This window comes from Chrysochloris asiatica, unplaced genomic scaffold (assembly GCF_000296735.1).
Source record: "Chrysochloris asiatica unplaced genomic scaffold, ChrAsi1.0 scaffold00024, whole genome shotgun sequence".
Taxonomy (NCBI): Eukaryota; Metazoa; Chordata; class Mammalia; order Afrosoricida; family Chrysochloridae; genus Chrysochloris; species Chrysochloris asiatica.
In genome coordinates, this window is record NW_006408542.1 from 5,757,451 (window position 1) to 5,771,249 (window position 13,799).

At 38.5% G+C, this 13,799-nt stretch overlaps 1 protein-coding gene across 4 annotated transcripts in view; it reads right to left on the minus strand.

Moving 5' to 3' along the window:
- The window catches only part of ATL2 (atlastin GTPase 2), a 60,614-nt gene that overhangs the window by 29,087 nt on the left and 17,728 nt on the right, over positions 1-13,799 (minus strand). For all 4 annotated transcript variants that reach the window (XM_006839366.1, XM_006839367.1, XM_006839369.1 and 1 more), the window contains exon 2: positions 3,596-3,840. In XM_006839366.1, coding sequence (XP_006839429.1) covers positions 3,596-3,840 — 245 coding nt within the window. The remainder of the gene's footprint in view (positions 1-3,595; positions 3,841-13,799) is intronic.

Sequence of the window (13,799 nt, forward strand, 5' to 3'; positions counted from 1 at the left end):
TTTGATTAGTTTAGGGGTCACAAATACTGTGACACAAATGGGCTGCTATCCTATTCTAAGCAGCCACTACTAATTGATCAGAGATGGAAAAAGAAATGGTACCTGAGGTGAAACCTGTATTGTCATTGCTAGAAAAGATCATCTATGCTTCCTTCCTCTTAACATTCTACTGCCTGTGACCTAACTGAAATCAAATACATTTGCAGTGAACAGCTAAGATGCAGATATATATATTATATATACCAGTTAAGGAGTTAAAGTACTTCAAAATATAAGAATTTTTTTACCCTCTGTAAATATATGCAGGGTTTTAAAAAGAATATGCCACTATTTCACATTTTTTCTGTTCGAAAACTTGGGGAAATAAGGGTTTGAGTTGTTTTTTCTTTCTTTTTCAACTTTTTATTGTGAATATAGTGAAGATTTACAAACAAGATCATCAGTTTTACATTCAATCAATCAAACTTTGTTTCATCTCAGTGGCTGCAATCCCCTCCATGTAACAACAGCTATCCCACTTCCTCCCTGTGCTTCCTATCTCCACTCCACTTTCCTTCCCATCCCTTCTCAACTTTGTCCTTAGGTGATTTTGAATGATTGACCATTCCATGATGTGCCTGTTTGACTAATGTTGTTGTTCCTCCTATACACCTATCTAGTTGTTGTTAAGTGCCATTGAGTCTGTTCCGACTCATAGCCACCCTGTATGGGGTTTCCTATGAGCAACTGGTGGGTTTGAACAGTCCACCCTGTGGTTTGCATTTCAGTGCTGATCCACACCACCACACCAGAAGTCCCACCTATCTACTGTTTGGCTGAAAACTGGGCAATGAGGATGAGTTCCTTTCCAGATGTGAGGGATGGTTGAGGGACATAGTCTATTTCCTAAAAATTGAAGAAATTAAGTTTCCATTGAAAAATCTCAGAGTACTTTATCTTTCTCAATTTCCTAAACATGTTAAAAGAAGTATTATTGTGGTACTGTAGGCTAATGTGTCAGAATGCAAAGTCATTTGAACTTCAAGGTTGGTGGTTCAAACTCAACCAGCTGCTCCTTGGAAACCCTATACAGGGTCACTATGGGTCAGATTCGACTCAACGGCACTTAACAACAACAACAATATTCTTGATACTTAAGCATATTTGAGCATTCAAAGAAGAGAACCTTATGTAAAGCATTTACCATAGAGTTTCCTGGAAAACCTATTTGTAAATGTTTACACTATTGCTTATTTTGAGACAGATCACACCCAGTTCCAGATATATACAGAACTTTTCAAGGTGAGTACCTTGACAGATGTTTAAACAATTACATGTTTCTGTCAAGGCATTATTTCTACTATCTTTGTGTGACTTTTGAACACCAAAAACAAAACCAAAAAACCCACTGGCATCGCACTGATTCCAACTCACAGCGACCCTGCCCAGGGTTTCCAAATGGTAAATCTTTCTGGAAGCAGACAGCCTCATCTTTCTCCCAGAGAACAGCTGGTAGCTTTGGACTGATGACCTTGAGATCAGCAGCTGAAAGCCTAGCAAGCTTATAGGACCACAGGGGTTTCTACTGGATGTCAAAAGTCCCTTCTCAAGTTCTTCCCTTAAAGGTTTCACTTCAGAATTTCCAATAGCTTCTCCCTCAACCCAACTTTCAACTGTCAGAATAACATTCTGTGATAAATTGTTTCTTGGGGGTTGAAAGTCAAAACCAGTAAGGAGAAGCAAATAAAAACTGTCTGGTACCTTCAGAGATTAAAATGTATACAAAAATGGAAATTCACTGGTCAAAATAGATTCCTATTAAGTGCCAGTTCTGGTGTGGGGCTATAAGGTAAGTGCTGGACTGCTAACAGCAGATCAGCTGTCCAAACCCACCAACTGTTCCTACACAGGGTCACTACGAGTCAGAACTGATTTAACAGCACTTAACAACACCACCGTGCTAAGTGACAGAAATACGATAATCAAAATAAGGCTCATATATATAACAAAGCATACAGGAGACATAGTTAGAGAGACTTTTTATACATATGCAAACATCACAATAGTCATTTACTTGGTTAAAAGACTTAGGAACATAGCATAGTAGAACAACTCAGCCAATTGGCATAACAAAGTTCACAGATAATGTTCTACATCCTAGTTTGGTGAATAGCATCTAGGATCTTAAAAGCTTGTAAGTGGCCATCTAAAATAACAACTATTGGTCTGTGCTCATCTGGAGCAAAAGAGAATGAAGGAACCAAAGGTTCAAATCACAAACTAGTCCACAGGAATAATAGCCCACATGAACCATGGTGTCTTCTAGCCTGAAATCAGAATTAGATGGTTTCCCAAATAATAGACTGGCATATAAAATAATCACCCATGAGTAATGTGCTTCCTTAAACAATCAACTACATGAGACCAGACTATCGACATTTACCCAAAAGTACAGATGAGAAGGCAAAGAGGAGAAAGTACACTTTTGTTGTTGTTGTTAGGTGCCATCAAGTCGGTGCTGACTCATAGCGACCTTATGCACAGCAGAACTATCAATGGAAACAACGAGAATGCTGACACACTATGAAAACAATGGCAACTGCTGTCACGGAGCAATCTGTATAAAAATTATTAAATAGGAATCTAACTAATTTGCTACGTAAACCTTCACCTAAAACACAACATCAAAAAGACAAAGATGAAGTCCAGCCTAGCAGAGCCAGGAAAAATATGCAACTAAAATAACATCAATAACACGTATGACCAGTGTCATAGTTACAAGTCAGGCTGCATCTTTTTCCTGCAGGTCTGCAATTCGAAACGACCAGCAGGAAAAAGATGAGGTTTTCTGCTCCCGGAAAGATTTTCAGCCTCGGAAACCCTGTGCAGGATCACTATGAGTTGGAACTGACTCCACAGCATACCACCACCACCATACCAGTGCCATGAGAACTTGTAGGACATAACGTAAGTCTTTTAAAACAGGAAAGGCCTCCTAACAAAGGATTACCCAAGAGTACAGGCAAGACCTGATTTAAGAAACACTGGTGTACACTCAAGGAAATGAAAAAACTATACAGTACATCTGATATAGAAAGGCAAGCGATGAAGCTCAGAGATCAGGGAAGGGATCTCTTAAGGAACTGGAAGTTATCTCAGAATGTGACAGTAAACCACATAAAGTGACTTATTTAAGGGACAGAGGAATGCTTTTACAAAGGTCTATCTGTCTATTTTCACTCATTGTAAAAATGAACAGGGAAGGTATCAGGAAATACAAAAAGCAGGTGAATATGAACAGTACTTCAGAAACTTTCAAGGTATAGTCAGATACCTTCTTGGGTTAGAGCTAGAACGCCTCCAATGCAGATGGCTAAATCATATTCAATATGTATTTTGTGCATAAAAGAATTATGGAGATGAAGAAGAATCAAGGGTCCAAATAAATTTACATTTTTGTTTTAACTGAAAAGCCTTATAAAGAACTGTATTTCTATAAAATTAAAGACACAGCTCTTACTGTTTCATTTATTTATTTTTGTTTTTTTAAACAGGGTTGATTGGTTAGGAGTTTTCTGTTTTACGTTGGGTTCAACTTATAAAAGACACTATTCACCTTGTTATACATATATCTAAGCATGAAGTCCAGTAGAAATGATTTCCCTTTACGAAAAGCTCCTGCCACGGTTACCACTACTATGTTAAGCTCTCGTAAATGTTCCTGCAGCAATAGCTTCTCCAAGGCTTTTTCATCAAGCTCAAATTTATGGTCATCTTCATGAGCAAGAACAATCTGCACTGGACATGGTTTCTTCGTAACCTTATCAGAATTTACTAGGTCATCATCTTCATAGTTCTCACCTAGAATGAAAAAGAAAAGAGTTACTTCATTTCCTGCAGTACAAACTTTTCTTGAAGGACTTCTACTAAAGCAAAACTTCAAATAACTTCACCCTATGGTTGACCAAGGACTGCAGTTTTTCATTCGGCTGTGCATAGGGTTGCTATGATGGGTACCAACTCAATGGCACCTAACCAACAACTAGGTATCATTTGAGAAGAGTTACAAAACTTGGACACTCTAATACACATCAGATTTCTCAAATACTCTGTAACTGGACCAACAATGCGAGTAAGATCTTCCACTGTGCACATAAGTAAGTACTCATATCAAATGTTTCCTTGACCTAATAAATATGACTAGTCCTTAAGCACGGCTTTATTGTGTAAACATGTTGCTTCTATGTACACAGAATCTAAATTAACAGGGGAATCAGCTTCACCTAACAGCCCACAGCTCAATTTTTCCTGTAGTTATCAGCTGGAAAATTACTCAATGTTGCAAAGATTAAAACATATATATGAATTGTAAATGTTACTCATCTTTTAATTCTGAAACTTAAAAGGCAAACTCAAAGCTCTAAGAGGTTTCTTTTTTAAGTGCTTAATGTTGGAGAATACTAAAAGTGCCATGGACTGCCAAAAGAACGAACAGATCTGTTTTGGAAGAGGTGCAGCCAGAGCGCTCCTTGGAGGCCAAGATGGCTAAGCTTCGTCTCTCATACTTTGGACATATTGTCAGGAGGGAACAGTCGCTGGAGAAGGATGTCATGCTGGGTAAGATGGAGGGTCACAGAAAAAGAGGAAGACCCCCAACGAGATGGATTGGCCAGGTGGCATCACTGATGGCGTCAAATGTGCCAGCGGTAGTGAGGTTGGCCCAGGATCAGACATTGTTTCGTTCTGCTGTGTATGGGGTCCGCTGTGAGTCGGTTCTGACTCGATGGCACCTGACAACAACAACAACAACCACAGGATAGGAGAGTCCTGGTGTGGCGCTGTGGGTTAATGAGCCAGACTGCAAAGTCGTTTGAACTTCAAGGTTGGTGGTTCAAGCTCACCAGCTGCTCCTTGGAAACCCTATACAGAGTTGCTATGGGTCAGAATCGACTGGACGGCACTTAACAACAATAACAAACCACAGGATTAGAGTCCTGGTGTGGTGCTGTGGGCAAATGTATCAGGCTGCAAAGTCGTTTGAACTGCAATGTTGGTGGTTCAAGCTCACCAGCTGCTCCTTGGAAACCCTACACAGGGTCACTATGGGTTAGAAAAGACTCCATGGCACTTAACAACAAACCACAGGATAATGCGCTGGACCGCAAGGTTGATTTGAACTGCAGTCATCGGCTAAAACTCACCAGAAGCTTCTTAGAAACCCTACACAGGGTTGCGATGGCACGTAACAAGGCAGTCTTAGTGTGGTGCTGCAAGATAATGCGCTGGACCGCAGGGTCAGTTTGAACCACAAGGTAAGCGGTTCAAACTCACCAACCACTCCTCGGAAACTGTATACAGGGTCACTACGTGTCAGAACCGACTCAACAACACTTAACAACAACAAAAAATTTAGTAATAGTAACATAGTAGAATAACCAAAACCCACTGCCCTCAAGCTGATTCTGATTCAGTTATTCTGCCCCAATAGTTTCCAAGGCTGAAAATCTTCACAGAAGCAGACTGCCACCATCTTTTTTCCCATAGAGCAGCTGTTGGGTTTGAAAGTAGACCTTTTGTTTAGCAGTCACCAGGTGCCACCAGGGCCCTACATAATAGAATGTTTTGTTGTTAAGTGCCATCAAGTCAGTTCCGATCCATAATGATCCATCGACAGTTTCTGAAGAGAGTCTGGTAGGTTTGAACTGCTGACCTTGCAGTTTAAATCAACCTTGCAGTCCAGAGCATTATCCTGTAGCGCCACACCAGGATTCCCATAATAAAACAGCCCCTTTATTAAAGCAAACCAAGCAAAGCATAAAACACAAGAGTGGTCAGTAAGAGTTACATCCTAGAGTTTTGCCTTCCTCTGGGATTCTTTTTCACCAACAACAAAGCTAGCACCTCAAGATTATATAGTTCCCCAAAAACAGCCATATAACTCCTATCTTCGTTCACAACAGAACACCAATAATAATCTTTATAACAGAACATCAAGTTTCCCATAAAGAACTTTATGAAATAATTTCAGAAAAAAATGTAAACAACAAGCAAATTTCCAACATTTAGGTAGTACCTTTTTACAAACTAGCTTCAGAGGATATGTATTTTGTCTGGTTTCCTCCTTGACTAGTTGCTTGATCCCACATAGCAACAAAGTTACTTGTACAGACCTTATTCTTTCCCACAACAGAGTTTGTTAAAGAAACCCTCTTGAGCCTGTCTACTCAGTGACAATTTCCACTCTAGGAGACATTCGGTATCCACTGTGTTCAGTGCAATGATTTTCCTCTGCTAAATGATTGGCTAAATTAACAGTCCAACAATACCTTACACATGGACAGCACGATTCACAGAGCACAGATTATCCTACACTCATTTAAGGAGCTCTGGAAGCGAAGTGGTTATGAATCCGGCTGTGAACCTTAAGGTCAGCGGTTCGAAACTACCAGCTGCTCCGCGGGATAAAGATGAGGCTTTCTACTCCCATAAAGATTTACACCCTCGGAAACCCTGTACAGGGTTGCAATGAGTCAGAACCGACTCGATGGCACTTAACAACAACAATGGGAGCTCTGGTGGCAGAGTGGTTACCAGTGGTTACCTCAATGTCAGCAGTTTGAAACTACCAGCTGTTCTGCGGGAGAAAGATGAGGCTTTCTGCTCCCATAAAGATTTGCAGCCTCGGAAACCCTGTGCCCCTAGGGTCACTAAGTCAGAACCAACTCCACAGTACTTAACAACAACAATGGGTGCTTAATCTCATTTCAGAGAGAAACATCTAGCTCATCTGAGCATGAAGATTATTAGTCTTTACCTCCACATCACAAGGCACCTTTAACTGTACACAGCACAATCAACAGCAGTATTAAAACTGTGCTACAAATAGTGACAATGTAATACACAGAATATGCAACTTCAAAGGATAATCTTCAAAGTAAAAATCATATTAATTAAGTCAGATACTAACACTAATTGTTAAGATTGCACATCAGTATAGCTGGATAGGCTATCTGAAAGCACGCAAACACAGTCTCCAGGATATTCATCTACCTGTTGCTCCCTAATAAATTCAATTGCAATCCTCAACATAGAATCCTGATGAGGTGCTGTGGTTAATATGCTGAAGTGCAAGGTCAGTTTGAACCGTGAAGTTAGCAGTTCAAGCTCACCAGCCACTCCTGGGAAACCCTATACAGGGTTGCTGAGTTGGAAATTACTCGAAGGCATTTAGAAACAACAACACTCCTCAAAGTAGTCTTCAAGTCTCAGTTTAAATGTCATTTACTCAGGAAAGTTGATCTCATCCGTGATTTAAACATTTTAAGTACTTATTTGTTGCATATTTCCCCTCTTAGATTGCTACTCCTCTACATAAAACTTTCAACTCATTTCCCACTGCAACTAGAAAAAAGAAAAATCTAAGTTTCTCCAGTATTATGTTAACAGGTCCCTAATTTACTTCTGGTTTCCACTGATAACACCCCTCAGCCTCAGTTCATTCCCAGAGCTCCAGGCATTGACTTTCATGCTGTTCATTTAACAGGTCAAACTTGTTACCCACCTTAGAATCTTTATCCTTGGTTGTCTCCTGTCTGTAATGTTCTACCTATTCCTAGGAACTTATGTGAGTTTTCCATCATCCAAACCTCATATTGGAGTTCTGGTATGGCGCTGTGGCTTAATGCACTGGACTGCAAAGTCGGCTTGAACTGCAAAAATCAGCTCCTCCAAAACCATATACAGGGTTGGAACCAACTTGACAGCACATAACAGATCTCATATACACAGTGTGTCCTTTCCCAACCACTTATTCCCAGCAAGCTTTCCAATTACCCTTATCAGTATCTGGAATAACCTTTTTCATTTGTTTATATAGATATCTTATATCTACCGCCATTCACGCAAGGATGGTGGTGGAATGGGGTAAGCATTAGGTTGCTAACTAAAAGGTCACCAGTTTGAACCCACCATTGCCAGTCACTCCACAGGAAAAAGATGAAGCAGTCTGCTTCCATATATATAGACTTAGTCTCCGAAAGTTCTCCTCTATCCTATAGGGCAGCCGTGAGTAGGAATCGACTTGATTTTAACAGTGGGTTTGGGTTGGATATCTTCGCCTCAACAGAGTATGTGCTCAAAAAGAGTAAGAATCTCAATCCTCCTGTTAACCACTATTATCTTTCAGCATCTAAAACAATGTTGGATACCCTGTTGTTAATTACCGTGGCGTCGGTTCCGACTCATAGCGACCCTGCACAGGGTTTCCGAGGCTGCAAAGCTTTACAGGAGCAGAAAGCCTCATCTTTCTCCCACAGAACAGCTGGTAGTTTCAAACTGCCAACCTTGAGGTTAGCAGCCCGAATCATTACCACTACGCTACCAGATCTAGCAAGTACTAAATAAATATTTGCTGAATTAATGATATTTAAACACTTTCAGCAACTAAAACAATGTTGGATATAAATAAATATTTATTGAATTAATGACATTTAAATGCTTTACTAAGGAGCTCTGGTCACATAGTGGTTATGAATCAGGATGCTAACCTCAACATCAGCAGTTCAAAACTACCAGATGTTTCGCGGGAGAAAGATGAGGCTTTCTGCTCCCATAAAGATTTACAGCCTTAAAAACTCTGTACAGAGTCGCCATGAGTTGGAACCGACTCCACAGCACGTAACAACAATAAACACTTTACTAAGGAGCCTTATATCTGTCTTTCCCTACTTTACAAGCAAATTTGATCACCACATAATAAGAATGGTACATAATTTGGGGATGGGGAAACACATCTACCAACACAAGCAGTAAATATGTCTGTCACAGAGTTACAGTGAAAATATTAAGCACCTGGTGTGATATTGTAAAATAAGCACTGGACTACTAGTCCCAAGGTTGGTGGTTCAAACCCACATGCTGATCCTCAGAAACCCAAAACAGGGTGGTCATAAATCAAAACTAACTCAACAGCACTTAACAACAACCAAGTAAAACACAAAAACTAAATAAAAACCAAATCAACGAAGTCTTACTCTTTTTTTAAAGTAACAAAGGAAAGCTTCCGTTGATTTTTTTTTTAAATAGTAATAATCCAAAAACAAACAAACCCCACTAAACAGGAAGGAAATCTTAATAACTTGAAACTTCACCTAGATTAGCTGGCTACAGTTGCCATCTGGTAGGTTCTTTTCATTAATATGGAAAAAGCAGTTAGCTAAGATTTAAAAAGTCTACATGCTTGTTACATCTTTATAGATCTTTAAAGTAAAATGTTTAAAATGTATTTCAATTATAATGGAGTAAAATAATGACATGATCACCCAGGTTTACTCTTCATCAAGGTTCTCTACCAAGTCTGAATTAGACACAAATCACTTCATTTATCAAAAGCACTTGAATAAAAAGGAATTAAATGTAAATTGCATTGAACTTGCAAATATTAACATTCAGTGATTACTTAAAACTAAAAGTTTTGTGTTTGTTTTTTAAAATTTCACATTACCATAAGATTTTAAACTGAAATTAAATTCTACCTATGAAAAATATTAATTTTATTTCCATTCTCCAAAGCCAAACACTTACTGAGTTAAGTAGATCTCAGTCTTCTGATTTACTATTTGGATTTTTCTGATTTACTATTTCAAACCCATACTTCCCACTCCAAGCCACCTAAAGCTAAAACATACCCGAAATTACCCCTCCATACCTTATCATGAAGTACACTTAAAAATCAATTTGCCCTACAAACAAAACACAACTTTTTAAATTGTTATTTTATCAGACAAACATAGAAATGATTGTGAGGATGGTATAAGCCACAGCAGTATTGTGTTCTGTTGTACACTGTTGTACTTCAGAACTGACTCAATGGTACCTAACCACAATAAATCACACTTAATGTTAAAATAGCTAAATTTACAATTCAATATGTGTTATAACAGAAAAACTTATACTTGAGGACTGACCTAGACCCATAGCAAACTTCAAGCCTAATTACAAAGAAAGACTATAAATCTGTATCACAATAAAAATTTCCTAACTTTGAATCAACCCGAAACTAAACTTACAGAATGAGAACCAAAGAAAGAATAATTTGCTTTTCACAATCATTGGAAGTATGTTTTAAATTATCAATATTCCAAATAGCAACTTGGAACTAACGATATATCTAGAATATTGCTGTTGTTACGTGCCACCAAGTTCGTTTCAACCATGTATAGGGTTTCCCATGAGCGGATGGTAGGTTTGATCCACAAACCTTGTGGTTAGCAGTCTAGTACACTAAGACCTCAAAACTGACAAGCCCCCACCACTAAGTGCCAACAGACAAAGCCTCAGTGAAATGGTTTTACTTTCAACGCTGCCAATTGTGATTTAATGATCTTTATAGGGCTGTTAACCTCCAAGATTGGCAGTTCGAAACTACCAGCCATTCCACGGGAAACAGATGAGGCTTTCTGCTCCTGTAAAGATTTACAGCCTTGGAAAGCCTGTGCAGGGTCACTATGAGTCGGAACCGACTCCATGATACTTAACAACAATAACAACAATCATAATTAAGATCCATAGAATAAAGAACAAAATTCAAACTTACAACTGTCTAAAAACTATGACCAACTCTTAACTAAGGATCACTAGTTAAGTAATTGAAGTCAATAGTCCAGAGAAGAATCCGGAAATGTGTTTAGCAAAACTATGCACTCTGCTCACTGTTAAACTTACTCACTTTATGATCTTAAAAAAAGTAATTTGCCAAACTTCAAATTAAAAACTAGTGCTCTGGAAATTAAGCATGGCATTATAAATCCACAGAAGCCAAAATAAAGACCACAAGTTATCTTCCAGGTACAAAGCAAGCATTAATCTGAGGTACAAAACGTAACTGATCTCTAGGTAAGTACATCTGCCAATTAAGTTTTGCTAAATCTGATAAGTCAATTTAGCGGTATGGGAAAACTTGATAAAATAGATGTAAATGCAGGAGGAGTTCCATTAAAACTCTAAATTGAAGCAATCATTTTCTTTCTTACTAGCTTCACTCTTCAAAATGCTTGTTCTCTTTGTTGTTAGTGCTCTGGAGTCTACTCCAACTCATAGCAGCTATGTGTAGGGTTTTCGAGGAGTGGCTGGTAAGTTTGAAGCGCTGACCTTTTATAATTATCCTACAGTGCCACACCAGAACTCCAAAATGCTTAAACATGGGATAAGTAAGAAAGCAAAGGAGTTTGTTTTTAGCTCAAAAGGTGGTTTGAAGAGAACTGACTGGCACTGAAATTCAGTGGGAAATGTTAAGCATCATTACAGACACTTAAGAATTTTCCAATAAAGTTAACTGGTAAAAATTAACTACTATTCAAGTTCAGCATCAACAAAACAGATTTTTCTGGAAGGTGAGGAGCAAAGCACTTCAAGTGGAAGACAGATATAGCATGGGATCATTAAAGAAAATGCTTCTTCAGCATTTACTAATCAAAGTTTTAGAGAATCAACAAGAAAAAAAAAATATATGAACCAGATGATAATAATTTGGAGAATAACTATAAGGTCTGTGGAATAATGTAGCCTCTTATGCTTGTAAGTACGTCTGGTAGCATAACGGTTACTTATCAGGCTGCTAACATCAAGGTCATCAGTTCGAAACCACCAGCCATTCCATGGGGGAACGATGAGGCTTTCTGCTCCCATAAAGATGTATAGCCTCAGAAACGCTATGCAAGGTTGCTATGAGTCAGAACCTACTCCACAGCACATAACAACAACAACGACCACCAATGTTTGCTAAAGCAAAATCTATCAAGAAAAGAAGATACCTTAATTTCCATATGTTATGTGGGTCTTATTCTAAGAAGCTTCAGTTCATTCAATCTAGTTTTTGTAAAACAATTCTTAAAAGCTGCATTGATATGAAAAACAAAATCATTATTAAAAATAACTTGCATCTGTAAATTATTTGTCCAATTTCTAGGATTAAGTAAATTATGAAATGAAACAGATTTTCTAAAACAATTAGTAATTATAGGAACTAATGATGTAGCCTAAGACTGTTATTAACCAATTAATGTCTAAGGTCCTTTATAAATTGAACTCAGTAGTCTTCACTTCCTAGAAATGAAAACTTCAAAAAAGCAGATATGCACAATGGTCACTAAAACTAATGGGTATAAAATTGACTGGATAAATTATAATGGATAGATCAGTCTCTAGTCCTAACATGTCTATCCCATCGATCTTAATATCACAAAGACATAATCAGATATTTTATGGCTCCTGATGCTACATGAGAAGCATACACCACCTATGATAGAATTAAAAACCTGAATCTGATTGAACTATAATTCCAAAAAACCAAACCAAATGCCCTTAAATCAATTCTAACTCATGGCAACCTTACTGTGCGCATCAAAGTAGAATTGTGCTCCACAGGGTTTTCTATAGCTGTGGGTCTTTCACATAAAGGTCTTTGCAGACCTTTCTTCTGAAATGCTGCTGGGTAGATTTCTTTTTTTCCCCCTATCATTGTTTATTGCACCTTAATTAATACACAGTCAGGCTGGTCACCATTCAGGCTATAGAGTTGAACAAGGTAAGATTCCTGCCCTTAATTTACTTGTTTGTTTTTTAATGTTTTATTGTGAATTATGTGATAGTTCACATGGGAGGGCATTAGCTTCACATTGAGCCTGTTGTATATCGTTACCCTGCCATGGTTACAATCCCCTCCATGCACCATCGACCAACCAAAGGTTACACTCTGCACGCCTGCCCCCCTGTCATCCGCACACAGCCCCCCCACCCCCCTCCAGGTCCAAAGTCTCCAGCCACTCCATCTCCCCATGTCAAAGTCTCTGCCTCCATCCCTGGCATCACTGCTTCTCTGGGTAGGGCTCCGTTCTCTGCTCTTCTCCTTCGATGACTACTGAGTAGATTTTCAACTGCCATCCTTTCAAGTTAGTAACTGAGCTCCTACCCATTTGTACCACCCATGGGACTCTTTATCTAACTGCTGTTGGTGGTGTTAAGTGCCATACAGCAGAGGAAATTCAGGAGACAGAGAACATATTAAACACAGAGAGATTAATCAGCAAAATCCAGAACCAGAAAATTCTACTGAACTAACAAACCAGTTACTAGAAAAATAAATCGCAAAAACTGCGGTGAGACAGTAGGGGAGAGAAGACCCTTATGTAAGGCATGGGTCTTGTTCAAGGAAATCAGGGAAATTTGACCTCTGAATAATTGCTATTAAGACATTCCTTTTCTAGTGGTGTTGTATAGTCTTTTAAACACACAAATAAAACATTGATATGAACAATCTGATATTAGCTTCAAAATAATCTGGCAGGAGGCTAGCTATGAGGTAGCAGATGAAACTAAGTGGACATAAATTAGTAACTATTTAATCTGAATGTGTATATACAGGGATTCCTTAAATTGTTCTTTTCACTTCTGCATATATGTGTATCTGAAACGCTCCATAATAAGAAAACTATTTTTTAAAGGGAGGTGATGCAAAGAAATGTTTATTAGGCGATAAGTTGATCCAGGTACAAAAAAAGATGCATGCCAGTGATTCTCTCAAATATTCTAAAAGTATTGCTTCTCGATCTTTTTGCTACTTCCACAGCATGTTAGTGACTGGAATGGGCAAAAGTGTCATTGAGAGCACACAAAAAAACACATTTTCAAAATATATATATGATTATAAAATCCTTTGCCCATCGTACTATTTCTTTCAATCCACTCACTAGAAACACAGTTCTAAAACACACTAATGCTTGCCTCCTAAAATCTAGAAGCCAGAGTCCTACCTTAAATTGGCT